The 22,934-nt window shown below is 29.1% G+C and overlaps 2 protein-coding genes across 2 annotated transcripts in view; one reads left to right on the plus strand and one right to left on the minus strand.

The window, feature by feature from the left end:
- LOC143248246 (uncharacterized) overlaps nucleotides 1–1,971 on the plus strand; it is a 55,562-nt gene extending 53,591 nt beyond the window's left edge. The window contains exon 8 of the mRNA XM_076496664.1: nucleotides 1,745–1,971. Within this exon, the coding sequence (XP_076352779.1) occupies nucleotides 1,745–1,971 (227 nt within the window). The remainder of the gene's footprint in view (nucleotides 1–1,744) is intronic.
- The window catches only part of LOC143248621 (uncharacterized), a 598,442-nt gene that overhangs the window by 304,378 nt on the left and 271,130 nt on the right, over nucleotides 1–22,934 (minus strand). The window lies entirely within an intron of this gene.

Genomic DNA, 22,934 nt, shown 5'->3' on the forward strand with positions numbered 1-22,934 from the left:
TAAGTTAATAATAATTGTTTTACCTAAGTTAACATTAATTGTTTTATTTAAATTAACATTAATTATTTTACCTAAGATAACTATAACTGTTTTACCCAAGTTAACAACAATTGTTTTACCTAAGTTAACACTAATTGTTTTACCTAAGTTAATACTAATTGTTTTACCTAAGTTAACAATGATTGTTTTATCTAAGTCAATAATAATTGTTTTACTTAAGTTAACATTAATTGTTGTACCCAAGATAACACTGACTGTTTTACCTAAGTTAACACTAATTGTTTAGCTAAGTTAATACTAATTGTTTTACCTACGTTAACAATAATTGTTTTATTTAAGTTAACAGGATATCTTCACCTTTAAATGGATTTATGTATCACTTCCAGAAGGTCTTTAATAATAAATTTGTTTCTTTTCAATTCTGGACTTGCATTTTCTGTTTAATGGATCAAAAGAGCCTTCTCTGGACTATTTTCACTGTAGCCTTACTTAATTCGAAATGCTTGTACGTTAAACAAACGTCATCAAACCTTATACACGATAAGATCTCGAAGATCGATACAAAATCAATCAAATTTACGTCGACTATATTTCTTCAATTATTTCGGATTGCTTAAGTACATGGTTAAAAAACAGTCAACGACATATTAAACTATAATTCGAAAGAAAGAGTTAGAAGAGAGGACTTTATAAAAAAAATTATGTTTATCTCTAGTTCGTCTTATTGCCATAAATATTACGAAGGAAAAGCAAGTTTGTCATTCATCTCCTTACAGAGTGTATCTTTAGAGAACGTCACAAATATATATAAAGTAAATAAATCAAGAAACTCAGTAATGGAATCGAAACCAATAAGCTCGCAGTCGATGAAAATTAAGATTCCGTAGTGGTTGACAATGTCCTCAAACATTCAACTGCTTTGGAACAGGTATTCCATTTGTTTGTTTTTGAATTTCGCGCAAAGCTACTCGTGGGCTATCTGTGCTAGCCGTCCCTAATTTAGCAGTGTAAGACTAGAGGGAAGACAGCTAGTCGTCACCTCCCACCGCCAACTCTTGGGCTACTCTTTTACCAACGAATAGTGGGATTGACCGTCACATTATAATGCTCCCACGGCTGGGAAGGCGAGCATGTTTGGCGCGACCGGGATGCGAACCCGCGACCCTCGGATTACGAGTTGAACGCCTTAACACGCTTGGCCATACCTGGCCCTTCAGGTATATAATCTCATATGTAGAAAGATCATTTTGTGTAATAGACAATCATAATTTTGTCATAGAGCGCGTGGCACAATCACGTTAGAATTAGCGACTATGTCTGTTTTTTTTTAAAGTAAATTTTGAGTGGTAAGGGTGAGCCATAAACAAACAAACACAGAAGACAGCTTCGTTCACTTAAAATTAAAACATGCTAGTCCCAGGTAAGTACCAGCCTTAGTTACCCAAATCAGAGACAATTACCACTGTCAGCTCAAAGTTTAGTGGAACTGCGAAATATTACCTTGTTGCCTGTGAGGAACACAAATGAATTATATTCCCGTTCTGTGGATTCTAATTTACGTTTCCAGAAGTTTTTCGGATCAATCGCTGTATTATAACGCTTTGTTTGTATGTTTTTCACTTATGAAGGCTGTGCAACGGTACTTTTTAAAGAGTTGTTATCTTTTCAAGTTATGATTATACGTTGACTTTTCTAACCATGATTGCCGAATGTTTTCCTGTGTCTCGTGTCCTATTTTACACAGGAAGTTTTTCGGGAGCTAAGTGTCGTTTTCCGAAGTGGTTCACGAAACATTCCTTCTGGCAGTCTCTGGACGGCACCAAGTTCTATAGCACTGACAACAGTTTGAAGTCTTTTCAACTGTCCAACAGCTCCAAAATGAGTGACAGCATCAGGGTAGCTTGTAACAGGATCCGACAACTTCATGACTCACTTTACGAGATAACTGTGTACGAAGTTTCGGGCTGGTAAGTGGGCGTTTCGTCTTTTTAACAAGGTCTCATTCACTGTTCTTTTCTGTGCGCACGTGTTTGAACGAACTTTAAAAGGTTCTAAATATTTACTTCCTTAATAATATGTGAAGAACATTGTTACATTATTAATGTTTATTATGCTCATATCGCACGAGCCTCCATTGTCTAGACTTTAAATTAAGTCCCACGACTGATAACGATACAAACCAGGCTTCGAAACCCTTAATGGACACAGTACAAACAACCGCTTGACAAACAAATAGATATTTACAACTTTAATGGTAATAATGCTACAAATTAATATTTATATATGTGTGTTTGTATAGAAGGCTAGTTTTAAAAGATAATGATAAATATAGATTCCATAATATACACATATTCGTGTGTGTATGTGATGCCAGTAATACTATACTAGCTTTCAAATAGGCAGTCATGATTTCGACCAATACGATTGAGATTTCATACAATAAATGTTTCCCGCATCAGATGAACTTAAATAATATAATGTGGTAAAAGGTAACACCTTGTGTTTAACAGTCTTCATATATTAGTGAAGGAATGTGGGTGTAGTAACACCTTTCGTTTAACAGTCTTCATATATCAGTGAAGGTGTATGGGTGTAGTAACACCTTGTGTTTAACAATTTTCATATATCAGTGAAGGAACATAAGTGTAGTAACATATTAGATCAGTGCCAAATGTATGTAGTTCATGTATAGGAAATAGGAACAGATGAACTGAAATACCAGCACGTTCAGCTACGTTAAACAAACGTTTTCTTGGTGTGAGCCTAAAAAACACCAACTTCACTTTTCTTTTGTGGCCACCGACGAAATCCCTTACGTGCAATACGTACATGTATAGTTTATTTTTGTGTTCTAATATTTAAAGTTGGAGGCAACGTTTGGAGTCAGTCTTCCAAATAAAAAAAGGAAAATACCTGTTCAGTTTTCTGGGAGACGTCTTCTTTATAAAATAGTTGAGTTTTGATTTGTTTGGAACATGCGCAAGCCACGCGGGAGCTATCTGTGCTAACCTTTCTTGATGCAGCACTGTAATAACACCTTATGGCAACTAATCAACACCATCCACCACCAACTTTCGAACTGGCCAAATACAGACCCGTGTCAATTATAACAGTTGCTATTGTAGCGATATAAACACACGAAATTTTTGTATTTTCTGATAAATACAGTTAATCGTGCATTTCAATCAAAAATCGTGATTGTTTGAGTATATTCTCTTGTCATAAAGCCACCTGTTTTATGGCGAATCTTGGTTCGAATCGTTCAAAAGTATCACGTGATGTCATTTTTAAAATTCCGTGTTTATAAAACCTTTACTTAAAAATTAATGTTATCAAATGTTATCAATTAATGTTATCAAATGCATTTCTACTGTTATTATGGTTATACCTATGGACATTGTTTAATATTTATTTCACAAATAATGTACATTAATAACATGTTTCAGTTGTATGTGTTTTTTTTTTTGAAGGGGGGCATTATATATAATTATTAACTTGTGTTGTAGCTATTCAAGCACTAAATTTGTGTTATAAGGAACACGTTCCACGTTATTTGTAACGTTCTCTGTAATGTATTGTAACCTGCATTATTACACTTATCATTTCTCAAAGCCAGATTCTGTAGTTCAGTGGATTTCGGTGTACGTGAACCAGATTAGAAACCGTTCGAATTAATATAATATTTTCTGCCCCATAAGATGTAGGTGTGATACCAGCGTTAATTTAGAATGTTGATGGGTAACTGACTTCAGCTCAAAATGTTTACAACCGTTATTGTAGAAAAAGATTTATACTTATTTTTATAATATATGTCAGTTAGTCTTTGAAAATATTTGTTTAAAAACCTACCGATAGCTATTCACAAAGTTATAGTTATAGTTTAAAAACCTACCGATAGCTATTCACAAAGTTATAGTTATAGTTTAAAAACCTACAGATAGCTATTCACAAAGTTATAGTTATAGTTTAAAACCTACCGATAGCTATTCACAAAGTTATAGTTATAGTTTAAAACCTACCGATAGCTATTCACAAAGTTATAGTTATAGTTTAAAACCTACCGATAGCTATTCACAAAGTTATAGTTATAGTTTAAAACCTACCGATAGCTATTCACAAAGTTATAGTTATAGTTTAAAAACCTACCGATAGCTATTCACAAAGTTATAGTTATAGTTTAAAAACCTACCGATAGCTATTCACAAAGTTATAGTTATAGTTTAAAAACCTACCGATAGCTATTCACAAAGTTATAGTTATAGTTTAAAAACCTACCGATAGCTATTCACAAAGTTATAGTTATAGTTTAAAACCTACCGATAGCTATTCACAAAGTTATAGTTATAGTTTAAAACCTACCGATAGCTATTCACAAAGTTATAGTTATAGTTTAAAACCTACCGATAGCTATTCACAAAGTTATAGTTATAGTTTAAAACCTACCGATAGCTATTCACAAAGTTATAGTTATAGTTTAAAACCTACCGATAGCTATTCACAAAGTTATAGTTATAGTTTAAAACCTACCGATAGCTATTCACAAAGTTATAGTTATAGTTTAAAAACCTACCGATAGCTATTCACAAAGTTATAGTTATATAGTTTACCGATAGCTATTCACAAAGTTATAGTTATAGTTTAAAACCTACCGATAGCTATTCACAAAGTTATAGTTATAGTTTAAAAACCTACCGATAGCTATTCACAAAGTTATAGTTATAGTTTAAAACCTACCGATAGCTATTCACAAAGTTATAGTTATAGTTTAAAACCTACCGATAGCTATTCACAAAGTTATAGTTATAGTTTAAAACCTACCGATAGCTATTCACAAAGTTATAGTTATAGTTTAAAACCTACCGATAGCTATTCACAAAGTTATAGTTATAGTTTAAAAAACCTACCGATAGATAGCTATTCACAAAGTTATAGTTATAGTTTAAAACCCTACCGATAGTTATTCACAAAGTTATAGTTATAGTTTAAAACCTACCGATAGCTATTCACAAAGTTATAGTTATAGTTTAAAAACCTACCGATAGTTATTCACAAAATTATAGTTATAGTTTAAAATCCTACCGATAGCTATTCACAAAGTTATAGTTATAGTTTAAAAACCTACCGATAGCTATTCACAAAGTTATAGTTATAGTTTAAAAACCTACCGATAGTTATTCACAAAGTTATAGTTATAGTTTAAAAACCTACCGATAGTTATTCACAAAGTTATAGTTATAGTTTAAAAACCTACCGATAGTTATTCACAAAGTTATAGTTATAGTTTAAAAACCTACCGATAGCTATTCACAAAGTTATAGTTATAGTTTAAAAACCTACCGATAGTTATTCACAAAATTATAGTTATAGTTTGAAATCCTACCGATAGCTATTCACAAAGTTATAAATATAGTTTAAAACCTACCGATAGCTATTCACAAAGTTATAGTTATAGTTTAAAAACCTACCGATAGTTATTCACAAAATTATAGTTATAGTTTAAAATCCTACCGATAGCTATTCACAAAGTTATAGTTATAGTTTAAAAACCTACCGATAGTTATTCACAAAGTTATAGTTATAGTTTAAAATCCTACCGATAGCTATTCACAAAGTTATAGTTATAGTTTAAAAACCTACCGATAGTTATTCACAAAATTATAGTTATAGTTTAAAATCCTACCGATAGCTATTCACAAAGTTATAGTTATAGTTTAAAAACCTACCGATAGTTATTCACAAAATTATAGTTATAGTTTAAAAACCTACCGATAGTTATTCACAAAGTTATAGTTATAGTTTAAAAACCTACCGATAGCTATTCACAAAGTTATAGTTATAGTTTAAAAACCTACCGATAGTTATAGTTATAGTTTAAAACCTACCGATAGCTATTCACAAAGTTATAGTTATAGTTTAAAACCTACCGATAGTTATTCACAAAGTTATAGTTATAGTTTAAAATCCTACCGATAGCTATTCACAAAGTTATAGTTATAGTTTAAAAACCTACCGATAGTTATTCACAAAGTTATAGTTATAGTTTAAAACCTACCTACCGATAGCTATTCACAAAGTTATAGTTAGTTATAGTTTAAAAACCTACCGATAGCTATTCACAAAGTTATAGTTATAGTTTAAAACCTACCGATAGTTATTCACAAAGTTATAGTTATAGTTTAAAACCTACCGATAGCTATTCACAAAGTTATAGTTATAGTTTAAAACCTACCGATAGCTATTCACAAAGTTATAGTTATAGTTTAAAACCTACCGATAGCTATTCACAAAGTTATAGTTATAGTTTAAAACCTACCGATAGCTATTCACAAAGTTATAGTTATAGTTTAAAAACCTACCGATAGCTATTCACAAAGTTATAGTTATAGTTTAAAACCTACCGATAGCTATTCACAAAGTTATAGTTATAGTTTAAAACCTACCGATAGCTATTCACAAAGTTATAGTTATAGTTTAAAACCTACCGATAGCTATTCACAAAGTTATAGTTATAGTTTAAAAACCTACCGATAGCTATTCACAAAGTTATAGTTATAGTTTAAAACCTACCGATAGCTATTCACAAAGTTATAGTTATAGTTTAAAACCTACCGATAGCTATTCACAAAGTTATAGTTATAGTTTAAAAACCTACCGATAGCTATTCACAAAGTTATAGTTATAGTTTAAAACCTACCGATAGCTATTCACAAAGTTATAGTTATAGTTTAAAACCTACCGATAGCTATTCACAAAGTTATAGTTATAGTTTAAAAACCTACCGATAGCTATTCACAAAGTTATAGTTATAGTTAAAAACCTACCGATAGCTATTCACAAAGTTATAGTTATAGTTTAAAAACCTACCGATAGCTATTCACAAAGTTATAGTTATAGTTTAAAACCTACCGATAGCTATTCACAAAGTTATAGTTATAGTTTAAAACCTACCGATAGCTATTCACAAAGTTATAGTTATAGTTTAAAACCTACCGATAGCTATTCACAAAGTTATAGTTATAGTTTAAAACCTACCGATAGCTATTCACAAAGTTATAGTTATAGTTTAAAACCTACCGATAGCTATTCACAAAGTTATAGTTATAGTTAAAAAACCCTACCGATAGCTATTCACAAAGTTATAGTTATAGTTTAAAAACCTACCGATAGCTATTCACAAAGTTATAGTTATAGTTAAAAACCTACCGATAGCTATTCACAAAGTTATAGTTATAGTTTAAAAACCTACCGATAGCTATTCACAAAGTTATAGTTATAGTTTAAAAACCTACCGATAGCTATTCACAAAGTTATAGTTATAGTTTAAAAACCTACCGATAGCTATTCACAAAGTTATAGTTATAGTTTAAAACCTACCGATAGCTATTCACAAAGTTATAGTTATAGTTTAAAACCTACCGATAGCTATTCACAAAGTTATAGTTATAGTTTAAAAACCTACCGATAGCTATTCACAAAGTTATAGTTATAGTTTAAAAACCTACCGATAGCTATTCACAAAGTTATAGTTATAGTTTAAAACCTACCGATAGCTATTCACAAAGTTATAGTTATAGTTTAAAACCTACCGATAGCTATTCACAAAGTTATAGTTATAGTTTAAAACCTACCGATAGCTATTCACAAAGTTATAGTTATAGTTTAAAAACCTACCGATAGCTATTCACAAAGTTATAGTTATAGTTTAAAACCTACCGATAGCTATTCACAAAGTTATAGTTATAGTTTAAAACCTACCGATAGCTATTCACAAAGTTATAGTTATAGTTTAAAAACCTACCGATAGCTATTCACAAAGTTATAGTTATAGTTTAAAAACCTACCGATAGCTATTCACAAAGTTATAGTTATAGTTTAAAACCTACCGATAGCTATTCACAAAGTTATAGTTATAGTTTAAAAACCTACCGATAGCTATTCACAAAGTTATAGTTATAGTTTAAAACCTACCGATAGCTATTCACAAAGTTATAGTTATAGTTTAAAACCTACCGATAGCTATTCACAAAGTTATAGTTATAGTTTAAAACCTACCGATAGCTATTCACAAAGTTATAGTTATAGTTTAAAACAAAGTTATAGTTATAGTTTAAAACATACCGATAGCTATTCACAAAGTTATAGTTATAGTTTAAAACCTACCGATAGCTATTCACAAAGTTATAGTTATAGTTTAAAAACCTACCGATAGCTATTCACAAAGTTATAGTTATAGTTTGAAAACCTACCGATAGTTATTCACAAAGTTATAGTTATAGTTTAAAAACCTACCGATAGCTATTCACAAAGTTATAGTTATAGTTTAAAACCTACCGATAGCTATTCACAAAGTTATAGTTATAGTTTAAAACCTACCGATAGCTATTCACAAAGTTATAGTTATAGTTTAAAACCTACCGATAGCTATTCACAAAGTTATAGTTATAGTTTAAAACCTACCGATAGCTATTCACAAAGTTATAGTTATAGTTTAAAACCTACCGATAGCTATTCACAAAGTTATAGTTATAGTTTAAAAACCTACCGATAGCTATTCACAAAGTTATAGTTATAGTTTAAAAACCTACCGATAGCTATTCACAAAGTTATAGTTATAGTTTAAAACCTACCGATAGCTATTCACAAAGTTATAGTTATAGTTTAAAACCTACCGATAGCTATTCACAAAGTTATAGTTATAGTTTAAAACCTACCGATAGCTATTCACAAAGTTATAGTTATAGTTTAAAAACCTACCGATAGCTATTCACAAAGTTATAGTTATAGTTTAAAACCTACCGATAGCTATTCACAAAGTTATAGTTATAGTTTAAAAACCTACCGATAGCTATTCACAAAGTTATAGTTATAGTTTAAAACCTACCGATAGCTATTCACAAAGTTATAGTTATAGTTTAAAAACCTACCGATAGCTATTCACAAAGTTATAGTTATAGTTTAAAACCTACCGATAGCTATTCACAAAGTTATAGTTATAGTTTAAAACCTACCGATAGCTATTCACAAAGTTATAGTTATAGTTTAAAACCTACCGATAGCTATTCACAAAGTTATAGTTATAGTTTATAGTTTAAAAACCTACCGATAGCTATTCACAAAGTTATAGTTATAGTTTAAAACCTACCGATAGCTATTCACAAAGTTATAGTTATAGTTTAAAACCTACCGATAGCTATTCACAAAGTTATAGTTATAGTTTAAAACCTACCGATAGCTATTCACAAAGTTATAGTTATAGTTTAAAACCTACCGATAGCTATTCACAAAGTTATAGTTATAGTTTAAAAACCTACCGATAGCTATTCACAAAAAGTTATAGTTATAGTTATTTATAGTTTAAAAAAACCTACCGATAGCTATTCACAAAGTTATAGTTATAGTTAAAAACCTACCGATAGCTATTCACAAAGTTATAGTTATAGTTTAAAAACCTACCGATAGCTATTCACAAAGTTATAGTTATAGTTTAAAAACCTACCGATAGCTATTCACAAAGTTATAGTTATAGTTTAAAAACCTACCGATAGCTATTCACAAAGTTATAGTTATAGTTTAAAAACCTACCGATAGCTATTCACAAAGTTATAGTTATAGTTTAAAAACCTACCGATAGCTATTCACAAAGTTATAGTTATAGTTAAAAACCTACCGATAGCTATTCACAAAGTTATAGTTATAGTTTAAAACCCTACCGATAGCTATTCACAAAGTTATAGTTATAGTTTAAAACCTACCGATAGCTATTCACAAAGTTATAGTTATAGTTTAAAAACCTACCGATAGCTATTCACAAAGTTATAGTTATAGTTTAAAAACCTACCGATAGCTATTCACAAAGTTATAGTTATAGTTTAAAACCTACCGATAGCTATTCACAAAGTTATAGTTATAGTTTAAAAACCTACCGATAGCTATTCACAAAGTTATAGTTATAGTTTAAAAACCTACCGATAGCTATTCACAAAGTTATAGTTATAGTTTAAAACCTACCGATAGCTATTCACAAAGTTATAGTTATAGTTTAAAACCTACCGATAGCTATTCACAAAGTTATAGTTATAGTTTAAAACCTACCGATAGCTATTCACAAAGTTATAGTTATAGTTTAAAACCTACCGATAGTTATAGTTTAAAACCTACCGATAGCTATTCACAAAGTTATAGTTATAGTTTAAAAACCTACCGATAGCTATTCACAAAGTTATAGTTATAGTTTAAAACCTACCGATAGCTATTCACAAAGTTATAGTTATAGTTAAAAACCTACCGATAGCTATTCACAAAGTTATAGTTATAGTTTAAAAACCTACCGATAGCTATTCACAAAGTTATAGTTATAGTTTAAAAACCTACCGATAGCTATTCACAAAGTTATAGTTATAGTTAAAAACCTACCGATAGCTATTCACAAAGTTATAGTTATAGTTTAAAACCTACCGATAGCTATTCACAAAGTTATAGTTATAGTTTAAAACCTACCGATAGCTATTCACAAAGTTATAGTTATAGTTTAAAACCTACCGATAGCTATTCACAAAGTTATAGTTATAGTTTAAAAACCTACCGATAGCTATTCACAAAGTTATAGTTATAGTTTAAAAACCTACCGATAGCTATTCACAAAGTTATAGTTATAGTTAAAAACCTACCGATAGCTATTCACAAAGTTATAGTTATAGTTTAAAACCTACCGATAGCTATTCACAAAGTTATAGTTATAGTTTAAAACCTACCGATAGCTATTCACAAAGTTATAGTTATAGTTTAAAAACCTACCGATAGCTATTCACAAAGTTATAGTTATTCACAAAGTTATAGTTATAGTTTAAAAACCTACCGATAGCTATTCACAAAGTTATAGTTATAGTTTAAAACCTACCGATAGCTATTCACAAAGTTATAGTTATAGTTTAAAACCTACCGATAGCTATTCACAAAGTTATAGTTATAGTTTAAAACCTACCGATAGCTATTCACAAAGTTATAGTTATAGTTTAAAACCTACCGATAGCTATTCACAAAGTTATAGTTATAGTTTAAAACCTACCGATAGCTATTCACAAAGTTATAGTTATAGTTTAAAACCTACCGATAGCTATTCACAAAGTTATAGTTATAGTTTAAAACCTACCGATAGCTATTCACAAAGTTATAGTTATAGTTTAAAAACCTACCGATAGCTATTCACAAAGTTATAGTTATAGTTTAAAACCTACCGATAGCTATTCACAAAGTTATAGTTATAGTTTAAAACCTACCGATAGCTATTCACAAAGTTATAGTTATAGTTTAAAACCTACCGATAGCTATTCACAAAGTTATAGTTATAGTTTAAAACCTACCGATAGCTATTCACAAAGTTATAGTTATAGTTTAAAACCTACCGATAGCTATTCACAAAGTTATAGTTATAGTTTAAAAACCTACCGATAGCTATTCACAAAGTTATAGTTATAGTTAAAAACCTACCGATAGCTATTCACAAAGTTATAGTTATAGTTTAAAAACCTACCGATAGCTATTCACAAAGTTATAGTTATAGTTTAAAACCTACCGATAGCTATTCACAAAGTTATAGTTATAGTTTAAAACCTACCGATAGCTATTCACAAAGTTATAGTTATAGTTTAAAACCTACCGATAGCTATTCACAAAGTTATAGTTATAGTTTAAAACCTACCGATAGCTATTCACAAAGTTATAGTTATAGTTTAAAAACCTACCGATAGCTATTCACAAAGTTATAGTTATAGTTAAAAACCTACCGATAGCTATTCACAAAGTTATAGTTATAGTTTAAAAACCTACCGATAGCTATTCACAAAGTTATAGTTATAGTTTAAAAACCTACCGATAGCTATTCACAAAGTTATAGTTATAGTTTAAAACCTACCGATAGCTATTCACAAAGTTATAGTTATAGTTTAAAACCTACCGATAGCTATTCACAAAGTTATAGTTATAGTTATAGTTATTCACAAAGTTATAGTTATTTAAAACCTACCGATAGCTATTCACAAAGTTATAGTTATAGTTTAAAACCTACCGATAGCTATTCACAAAGTTATAGTTATAGTTTAAAAAACCTACCGATAGCTATTCACAAAGTTATAGTTATAGTTTAAAAACCTACCGATAGCTATTCACAAAGTTATAGTTATAGTTTAAAACCTACCGATAGCTATTCACAAAGTTATAGTTATAGTTTAAAACCTACCGATAGCTATTCACAAAGTTATAGTTATAGTTTAAAACCTACCGATAGCTATTCACAAAGTTATAGTTATAGTTTAAAACCTACCGATAGCTATTCACAAAGTTATAGTTATAGTTTAAAAACCTACCGATAGCTATTCACAAAGTTATAGTTATAGTTTAAAACCTACCGATAGCTATTCACAAAGTTATAGTTATAGTTTAAAACCTACCGATAGCTATTCACAAAGTTATAGTTATAGTTTAAAACCTACCGATAGCTATTCACAAAGTTATAGTTATAGTTTAAAACCTACCGATAGCTATTCACAAAGTTATAGTTATAGTTTAAAACCTACCGATAGCTATTCACAAAGTTATAGTTATAGTTTAAAACCTACCGATAGCTATTCACAAAGTTATAGTTATAGTTTAAAACCTACCGATAGCTATTCACAAAGTTATAGTTATAGTTTAAAACCTACCGATAGCTATTCACAAAGTTATAGTTATAGTTTAAAACCTACCGATAGCTATTCACAAAGTTATAGTTATAGTTTAAAACCTACCGATAGCTATTCACAAAGTTATAGTTATAGTTTAAAAACCTACCGATAGCTATTCACAAAGTTATAGTTATAGTTTAAAACCTACCGATAGCTATTCACAAAGTTATAGTTATAGTTTAAAACCTACCGATAGCTATTCACAAAGTTATAGTTATAGTTTAAAACCTACCGATAGCTATTCACAAAGTTATAGTTATAGTTTAAAACCTACCGATAGCTATTCACAAAGTTATAGTTATAGTTTAAAACCTACCGATAGCTATTCACAAAGTTATAGTTATAGTTTAAAACCTACCGATAGCTATTCACAAAGTTATAGTTATAGTTTAAAACCTACCGATAGCTATTCACAAAGTTATAGTTATAGTTTAAAACCTACCGATAGCTATTCACAAAGTTATAGTTATAGTTTAAAAACCTACCGATAGCTATTCACAAAGTTATAGTTATAGTTTAAAACCTACCGATAGCTATTCACAAAGTTATAGTTATAGTTTAAAACCTACCGATAGCTATTCACAAAGTTATAGTTATAGTTTAAAAACCTACCGATAGCTATTCACAAAGTTATAGTTATAGTTTAAAACCTACCGATAGTTATTCACAAAGTTATAGTTATAGTTAAAAACCTACCGATAGCTATTCACAAAGTTATAGTTATAGTTTAAAACCTACCGATAGCTATTCACAAAGTTATAGTTATAGTTTAAAACCTACCGATAGCTATTCACAAAGTTATAGTTATAGTTTAAAACCTACCGATAGCTATTCACAAAGTTATAGTTATAGTTTAAAACCTACCGATAGCTATTCACAAAGTTATAGTTATAGTTTAAAAACCTACCGATAGCTATTCACAAAGTTATAGTTATAGTTTAAAACCTACCGATAGCTATTCACAAAGTTATAGTTATAGTTTAAAAACCTACCGATAGCTATTCACAAAGTTATAGTTATAGTTTAAAAACCTACCGATAGTTTAAAACCTACCGATAGTTATTATTCACAAAGATTATAGTTATAGTTTAAAACCTACCGATAGCTATTCACAAAGTTATAGTTATAGTTTAAAACCTACCGATAGCTATTCACAAAGTTATAGTTATAGTTTAAAACCTACCGATAGCTATTCACAAAGTTATAGTTATAGTTTAAAACCTACCGATAGCTATTCACAAAGTTATAGTTATAGTTTAAAACCTACCGATAGCTATTCACAAAGTTATAGTTATAGTTTAAAACCTACCGATAGCTATTCACAAAGTTATAGTTATAGTTTAAAACCTACCGATAGCTATTCACAAAGTTATAGTTATAGTTTAAAACCTACCGATAGCTATTCACAAAGTTATAGTTATAGTTTAAAACCTACCGATAGCTATTCACAAAGTTATAGTTATAGTTTAAAACCTACCGATAGCTATTCACAAAGTTATAGTTATAGTTTAAAACCTACCGATAGCTATTCACAAAGTTATAGTTATAGTTTAAAACCTACCGATAGCTATTCACAAAGTTATAGTTATAGTTTAAAAACCTACCGATAGCTATTCACAAAGTTATAGTTATAGTTTAAAACCTACCGATAGCTATTCACAAAGTTATAGTTATAGTTTAAAACCTACCGATAGCTATTCACAAAGTTATAGTTAAGTTTTATAGTTATAGTTATAGTTATAAAACCTACCGATAGCTATTCACAAAGTTATAGTTATAGTTTAAAACCTACCGATAGCTATTCACAAAGTTATAGTTATAGTTTAAAAACCTACCGATAGCTATTCACAAAGTTATAGTTATAGTTTAAAAACCTACCGATAGCTATTCACAAAGTTATAGTTATAGTTTAAAACCTACCGATAGCTATTCACAAAGTTATAGTTATAGTTTAAAACCTACCGATAGCTATTCACAAAGTTATAGTTATAGTTTAAAACCTACCGATAGCTATTCACAAAGTTATAGTTATAGTTTAAAACCTACCGATAGCTATTCACAAAGTTATAGTTATAGTTTAAAACCTACCGATAGCTATTCACAAAGTTATAGTTATAGTTTAAAACCTACCGATAGCTATTCACAAAGTTATAGTTATAGTTTAAAACCTACCGATAGCTATTCACAAAGTTATAGTTATAGTTTAAAACCTACCCTACCGTTATAGTTTAAAAACCTACCTATTCACAAAGTTATAGTTATAGTTTAAAACCTACCGATAGCTATTCACAAAGTTATAGTTATAGTTTAAAACCTACCGATAGCTATTCACAAAGTTATAGTTATAGTTTAAAACCTACCGATAGCTATTCACAAAGTTATAGTTATAGTTTAAAAACCTACCGATAGCTATTCACAAAGTTATAGTTATAGTTTAAAACCTACCGATAGCTATTCACAAAGTTATAGTTATAGTTTAAAACCTACCGATAGCTATTCACAAAGTTATAGTTATAGTTTAAAACCTACCGATAGCTATTCACAAAGTTATAGTTATAGTTTAAAACCTACCGATAGCTATTCACAAAGTTATAGTTATAGTTTAAAACCTACCGATAGCTATTCACAAAGTTATAGTTATAGTTTAAAACCTACCGATAGCTATTCACAAAGTTATAGTTATAGTTTAAAAACCTACCGATAGCTATTCACAAAGTTATAGTTATAGTTTAAAAACCTACCGATAGCTATTCACAAAGTTATAGTTATAGTTTAAAACCTACCGATAGCTATTCACAAAGTTATAGTTTATAGTTATAGTTTAAAACCTACCGATAGCTATTCACAAAGTTATAGTTATAGTTTAAAACCTACCGATAGCTATTCACAAAGTTATAGTTATAGTTTAAAACCTACCGATAGCTATTCACAAAGTTATAGTTATAGTTTAAAACCTACCGATAGCTATTCACAAAGTTATAGTTATAGTTTAAAAACCTACCGATAGTTTAAAACCTACCTATTCACAAAGTTATAGTTATAGTTTAAAACCTACCGATAGCTATTCACAAAGTTATAGTTATAGTTTAAAACCTACCCTATTCACAAAGTTATAGTTATAGTTTAAAACCTACCGATAGCTATTCACAAAGTTATAGTTATAGTTTAAAACCTACCGATAGCTATTCACAAAGTTATAGTTATAGTTTAAAACCTACCGATAGCTATTCACAAAGTTATAGTTATAGTTAAAAAACCTACCGATAGCTATTCACAAAGTTATAGTTATAGTTTAAAACCTACCGATAGCTATTCACAAAGTTATAGTTATAGTTTAAAAACCTACCGATAGCTATTCACAAAGTTATAGTTATAGTTTAAAAACCTACCGATAGCTATTCACAAAGTTATAGTTATAGTTTAAAACCTACCGATAGCTATTCACAAAGTTATAGTTATAGTTTAAAACCTACCGATAGCTATTCACAAAGTTATAGTTATAGTTTAAAACCTACCGATAGCTATTCACAAAGTTATAGTTATAGTTTAAAACCTACCGATAGCTATTCACAAAGTTATAGTTATAGTTTAAAACCTACCGATAGCTATTCACAAAGTTATAGTTATAGTTTAAAACCTACCGATAGCTATTCACAAAGTTATAGTTATAGTTTAAAACCTACCGATAGTTATATTCACAAAGTTATAGTTATAGTTTAAAACCTACCGATAGCTATTCACAAAGTTATAGTTATAGTTTAAAACCTACCGATAGCTATTCACAAAGTTATAGTTATAGTTTAAAAACCTACCGATAGCTATTCACAAAGTTATAGTTATAGTTTAAAACCTACCGATAGCTATTCACAAAGTTATAGTTATAGTTTAAAAACCTACCGATAGCTATTCACAAAGTTATAGTTATAGTTTAAAACCTACCGATAGCTATTCACAAAGTTATAGTTATAGTTTAAAACCTACCGATAGCTATTCACAAAGTTATAGTTATAGTTTAAAAACCTACCGATAGCTATTCACAAAGTTATAGTTATAGTTAAAAACCTACCGATAGCTATTCACAAAGTTATAGTTATAGTTTAAAAACCTACCGATAGCTATTCACAAAGTTATAGTTATAGTTTAAAACCTACCGATAGCTATTCACAAAGTTATAGTTATAGTTTAAAACCTACCGATAGCTATTCACAAAGTTATAGTTATAGTTTAAAACCTACCGATAGCTATTCACAAAGTTATAGTTATAGTTTAAAACCTACCGATAGTTTATTCACAAAGTTATAGTTATAGTTTAAAACCTACCGATAGCTATTCACAAAGTTATAGTTATAGTTTAAAACCTACCGATAGCTATTCACAAAGTTATAGTTATAGTTTAAAAACCTACCGATAGTTATTCACAAAGTTATAGTTATAGTTTAAAACCTACCGATAGCTATTCACAAAGTTATAGTTATAGTTTAAAACCTACCGATAGCTATTCACAAAGTTATAGTTATAGTTTAAAACCTACCGATAGCTATTCACAAAGTTATAGTTATAGTTTAAAACCTACCGATAGCTATTCACAAAGTTATAGTTATAGTTTAAAACCTACCGATAGCTATTCACAAAGTTATAGTTATAGTTTAAAACCTACCGATAGCTATTCACAAAGTTATAGTTATAGTTTAAAAACCTACCGATAGCTATTCACAAAGTTATAGTTATAGTTAAAAACCTACCGATAGCTATTCACAAAGTTATAGTTATAGTTTAAAACCTACCGATAGCTATTCACAAAGTTATAGTTATAGTTTAAAACCTACCGATAGCTATTCACAAAGTTATAGTTATAGTTTAAAACCTACCGATAGCTATTCACAAAGTTATAGTTATAGTTTAAAACCTACCGATAGCTATTCACAAAGTTATAGTTATAGTTTAAAACCTACCGATAGCTATTCACAAAGTTATAGTTATAGTTTAAAAACCTACCGATAGCTATTCACAAAGTTATAGTTATAGTTTAAAAACCTACCGATAGCTATTCACAAAGTTATAGTTATAGTTTAAAAACCTACCGATAGCTATTCACAAAGTTATAGTTATAGTTAAAAACCTACCGATAGCTATTCACAAAGTTATAGTTATAGTTTAAAAACCTACCGATAGCTATTCACAAAGTTATAGTTATAGTTTAAAACCTACCGATAGCTATTCACAAAGTTATAGTTATAGTTTAAAACCTACCGATAGCTATTCACAAAGTTATAGTTATAGTTTAAAACCTACCGATAGCTATTCACAAAGTTATAGTTATAGTTTAAAACCTACCGATAGCTATTCACAAAGTTATAGTTATAGTTTAAAACCTACCGATAGCTATTCACAAAGTTATAGTTATAGTTTAAAACCTACCGATAGCTATTCACAAAGTTATAGTTATAGTTTAAAAACCTACCGATAGCTATTCACAAAGTTATAGTTATAGTTTAAAACCTACCGATAGCTATTCACAAAGTTATAGTTATAGTTTAAAACCTACCGATAGCTATTCACAAAGTTATAGTTATAGTTTAAAACCTACCGATAGCTATTCACAAAGTTATAGTTATAGTTTAAAACCTACCGATAGCTATTCACAAAGTTATAGTTATAGTTTAAAACCTACCGATAGCTATTCACAAAGTTATAGTTATAGTTTAAAACCTACCGATAGCTATTCACAAAGTTATAGTTATAGTTTAAAACCTACCGATAGCTATTCACAAAGTTATAGTTATAGTTTAAAAACTACCGATAGCTATTCACAAAGTTATAGTTATAGTTTAAAAACCTACCGATAGCTATTCACAAAGTTATAGTTATAGTTTAAAACCTACCGATAGCTATTCACAAAGTTATAGTTATAGTTTAAAAACCTACCGATAGCTATTCACAAAGTTATAGTTATAGTTTAAAACCTACCGATAGCTATTCACAAAGTTATAGTTATAGTTTAAAAACCTACCGATAGCTATTCACAAAGTTATAGTTATAGTTTAAAACCTACCGATAGCTATTCACAAAGTTATAGTTATAGTTTAAAACCTACCGATAGCTATTCACAAAGTTATAGTTATAGTTTAAAACCTACCGATAGCTATTCACAAAGTTATAGTTATAGTTTAAAACCTACCGATAGCTATTCACAAAGTTATAGTTAGTTATAGTTATAGTTTTAAAACCTACCGATAGCTATTCACAAAGTTATAGTTATAGTTTAAAAACCTACCGATAGCTATTCACAAAGTTATAGTTATAGTTTAAAACCTACCGATAGCTATTCACAAAGTTATAGTTATAGTTTAAAACCTACCGATAGCTATTCACAAAGTTATAGTTATAGTTTAAAACCTACCGATAGCTATTCACAAAGTTATAGTTATAGTTTAAAACCTACCGATAGCTATTCACAAAGTTATAGTTATAGTTTAAAACCTACCGATAGCTATTCACAAAGTTATAGTTATAGTTTAAAACCTACCGATAGCTATTCACAAAGTTATAGTTATAGTTTAAAAACCTACCGATAGCTATTCACAAAGTTATAGTTATAGTTTAAAACCTACCGATAGCTATTCACAAAGTTATAGTTATAGTTTAAAACCTACCGATAGCTATTCACAAAGTTATAGTTATAGTTTAAAACCTACCGATAGCTATTCACAAAGTTATAGTTATAGTTTAAAACCTACCGATAGCTATTCACAAAGTTATAGTTATAGTTTAAAACCTACCGATAGCTATTCACAAAGTTATAGTTATAGTTTAAAACCTACCGATAGCTATTCACAAAGTTATAGTTATAGTTTAAAACCTACCGATAGCTATTCACAAAGTTATAGTTATAGTTTAAAAACCTACCGATAGCTATTCACAAAGTTATAGTTATAGTTTAAAACCTACCGATAGCTATTCACAAAGTTATAGTTATAGTTTAAAAACCTACCGATAGCTATTCACAAAGTTATAGTTATAGTTTAAAACCTACCGATAGCTATTCACAAAGTTATAGTTATAGTTTAAAACCTACCGATAGCTATTCACAAAGTTATAGTTATAGTTTAAAACCTACCGATAGCTATTCACAAAGTTATAGTTATAGTTTAAAACCTACCGATAGCTATTCACAAAGTTATAGTTATAGTTTAAAACCTACCGATAGCTATTCACAAAGTTATAGTTATAGTTTAAAACCTACCGATAGCTATTCACAAAGTTATAGTTATAGTTTAAAACCTACCGATAGCTATTCACAAAGTTATAGTTATAGTTTAAAAACCTACCGATAGCTATTCACAAAGTTATAGTTATAGTTTAAAACCTACCGATAGCTATTCACAAAGTTATAGTTATAGTTTAAAACCTACCGATAGCTATTCACAAAGTTATAGTTATAGTTTAAAACCTACCCTACACAAAGTTATAGTTATAGTTTAAAACCTACCGATAGCTATTCACAAAGTTATAGTTATAGTTTAAAACCTACCGATAGCTATTCACAAAGTTATAGTTATAGTTTAAAACCTACCGATAGCTATTCACAAAGTTATAGTTATAGTTTAAAACCTACCGATAGCTATTCACAAAGTTATAGTTATAGTTTAAAACCTACCGATAGCTATTCACAAAGTTATAGTTATAGTTTAAAAACCTACCGATAGCTATTCACAAAGTTATAGTTATAGTTTAAAACCTACCGATAGTTATTCACAAAGTTATAGTTATAGTTTAAAACCTACCGATAGCTATTCACAAAGTTATAGTTATAGTTTAAAACCTACCGATAGTTATTCACAAAGTTATAGTTATAGTTTAAAACCTACCGATAGCTATTCACAAAGTTATAGTTATAGTTTAAAACCTACCGATAGCTATTCACAAAGTTATAGTTATAGTTTAAAAACCTACCGATAGCTATTCACAAAGTTATAGTTATAGTTTAAAACCTACCGATAGCTATTCACAAAGTTATAGTTATAGTTTAAAACCTACCTATTCACAAAGTTATAGTTATAGTTTAAAACCTACCGATAGCTATTCACAAAGTTATAGTTATAGTTTAAAACCTACCGATAGCTATTCACAAAGTTATAGTTATAGTTTAAAACCTACCGATAGCTATTCACAAAGTTATAGTTATAGTTTAAAAACCTACCGATAGCTATTCACAAAGTTATAGTTATAGTTTAAAAACCTACCGATAGCTATTCACAAAGTTATAGTTATAGTTAAAAACCTACCGATAGCTATTCACAAAGTTATAGTTATAGTTTAAAACCTACCGATAGCTATTCACAAAGTTATAGTTATAGTTTAAAAAACCTACCGATAGCTATTCACAAAGTTATAGTTATAGTTTAAAACCTACCGATAGCTATTCACTATTCACAAAGTTATAGTTATAGTTTAAAAACCTACCGATAGCTATTCACAAAGTTATAGTTATAGTTTAAAACCTACCGATAGCTATTCACAAAGTTATAGTTATAGTTTAAAACCTACCGATAGCTATTCACAAAGTTATAGTTATAGTTTAAAACCTACCGATAGCTATTCACAAAGTTATAGTTATAGTTTAAAACCTACCGATAGCTATTCACAAAGTTATAGTTATAGTTTAAAACCTACCGATAGCTATTCACAAAGTTATAGTTATAGTTTAAAAACCTACCGATAGCTATTCACAAAGTTATAGTTATAGTTTAAAAACCTACCGATAGCTATTCACAAAGTTATAGTTATAGTTTAAAAACCTACCGATAGCTATTCACAAAGTTATAGTTATAGTTTAAAACCTACCGATAGCTATTCACAAAGTTATAGTTATAGTTTAAAACCTACCGATAGCTATTCACAAAGTTATAGTTATAGTTTAAAACCTACCGATAGCTATTCACAAAGTTATAGTTATAGTTTAAAAACCTACCGATAGCTATTCACAAAGTTATAGTTATAGTTTAAAACCTACCGATAGCTATTCACAAAGTTATAGTTATAGTTTAAAACCTACCGATAGCTATTCACAAAGTTATAGTTATAGTTTAAAACCTACCGATAGCTATTCACAAAGTTATAGTTATAGTTTAAAAACCTACCGATAGCTATTCACAAAGTTATAGTTATAGTTTAAAACCTACCGATAGCTATTCACAAAGTTATAGTTATAGTTTAAAACCTACCGATAGCTATTCACAAAGTTATAGTTATAGTTTAAAACCTACCGATAGCTATTCACAAAGTTATAGTTATAGTTTAAAAAAACCTACCGATAGTTATATTCACAAAGTTATAGTTATAGTTTAAAACCTACCGATAGCTATTCACAAAGTTATAGTTATAGTTTAAAAACCTACCGATAGCTATTCACAAAGTTATAGTTATAGTTTAAAACCTACCGATAGCTATTCACAAAGTTATAGTTATAGTTTAAAAACCTACCGATAGCTATTCACAAAGTTATAGTTATAGTTTAAAAACCTACCGATAGCTATTCACAAAGTTATAGTTATAGTTTAAAACCTACCGATAGCTATTCACAAAGTTATAGTTATAGTTTAAAAACCTACCGATAGTTTAAAACCTACCTATTCACAAAGTTATAGTTATAGTTTAAAACCTACCGATAGCTATTCACAAAGTTATAGTTATAGTTTAAAACCTACCGATAGCTATTCACAAAGTTATAGTTATAGTTTAAAACCTACCGATAGCTATTCACAAAGTTATAGTTATAGTTTAAAAACCTACCGATAGCGATATTCACAAAGTTATAGTTATAGTTTAAAACCTACCGATAGCTATTCACAAAGTTATAGTTATAGTTTAAAAACCTACCGATAGCTATTCACAAAGTTATAGTTATAGTTTAAAACCTACCGATAGCTATTCACAAAGTTATAGTTATAGTTTAAAACCTACCGATAGCTATTCACAAAGTTATAGTTATAGTTTAAAACCTACCGATAGCTATTCACAAAGTTATAGTTATAGTTTAAAACCTACCGATAGCTATTCACAAAGTTATAGTTATAGTTTAAAACCTACCGATAGCTATTCACAAAGTTATAGTTATAGTTTAAAACCTACCGATAGCTATTCACAAAGTTATAGTTATAGTTTAAAACCTACCGATAGTTATTCACAAAGTTATAGTTATAGTTTAAAACCTAC

This window comes from Tachypleus tridentatus, chromosome 4, assembly GCF_004210375.1.
Source record: "Tachypleus tridentatus isolate NWPU-2018 chromosome 4, ASM421037v1, whole genome shotgun sequence".
Classification (NCBI taxonomy): Eukaryota; Metazoa; Arthropoda; class Merostomata; order Xiphosura; family Limulidae; genus Tachypleus; species Tachypleus tridentatus.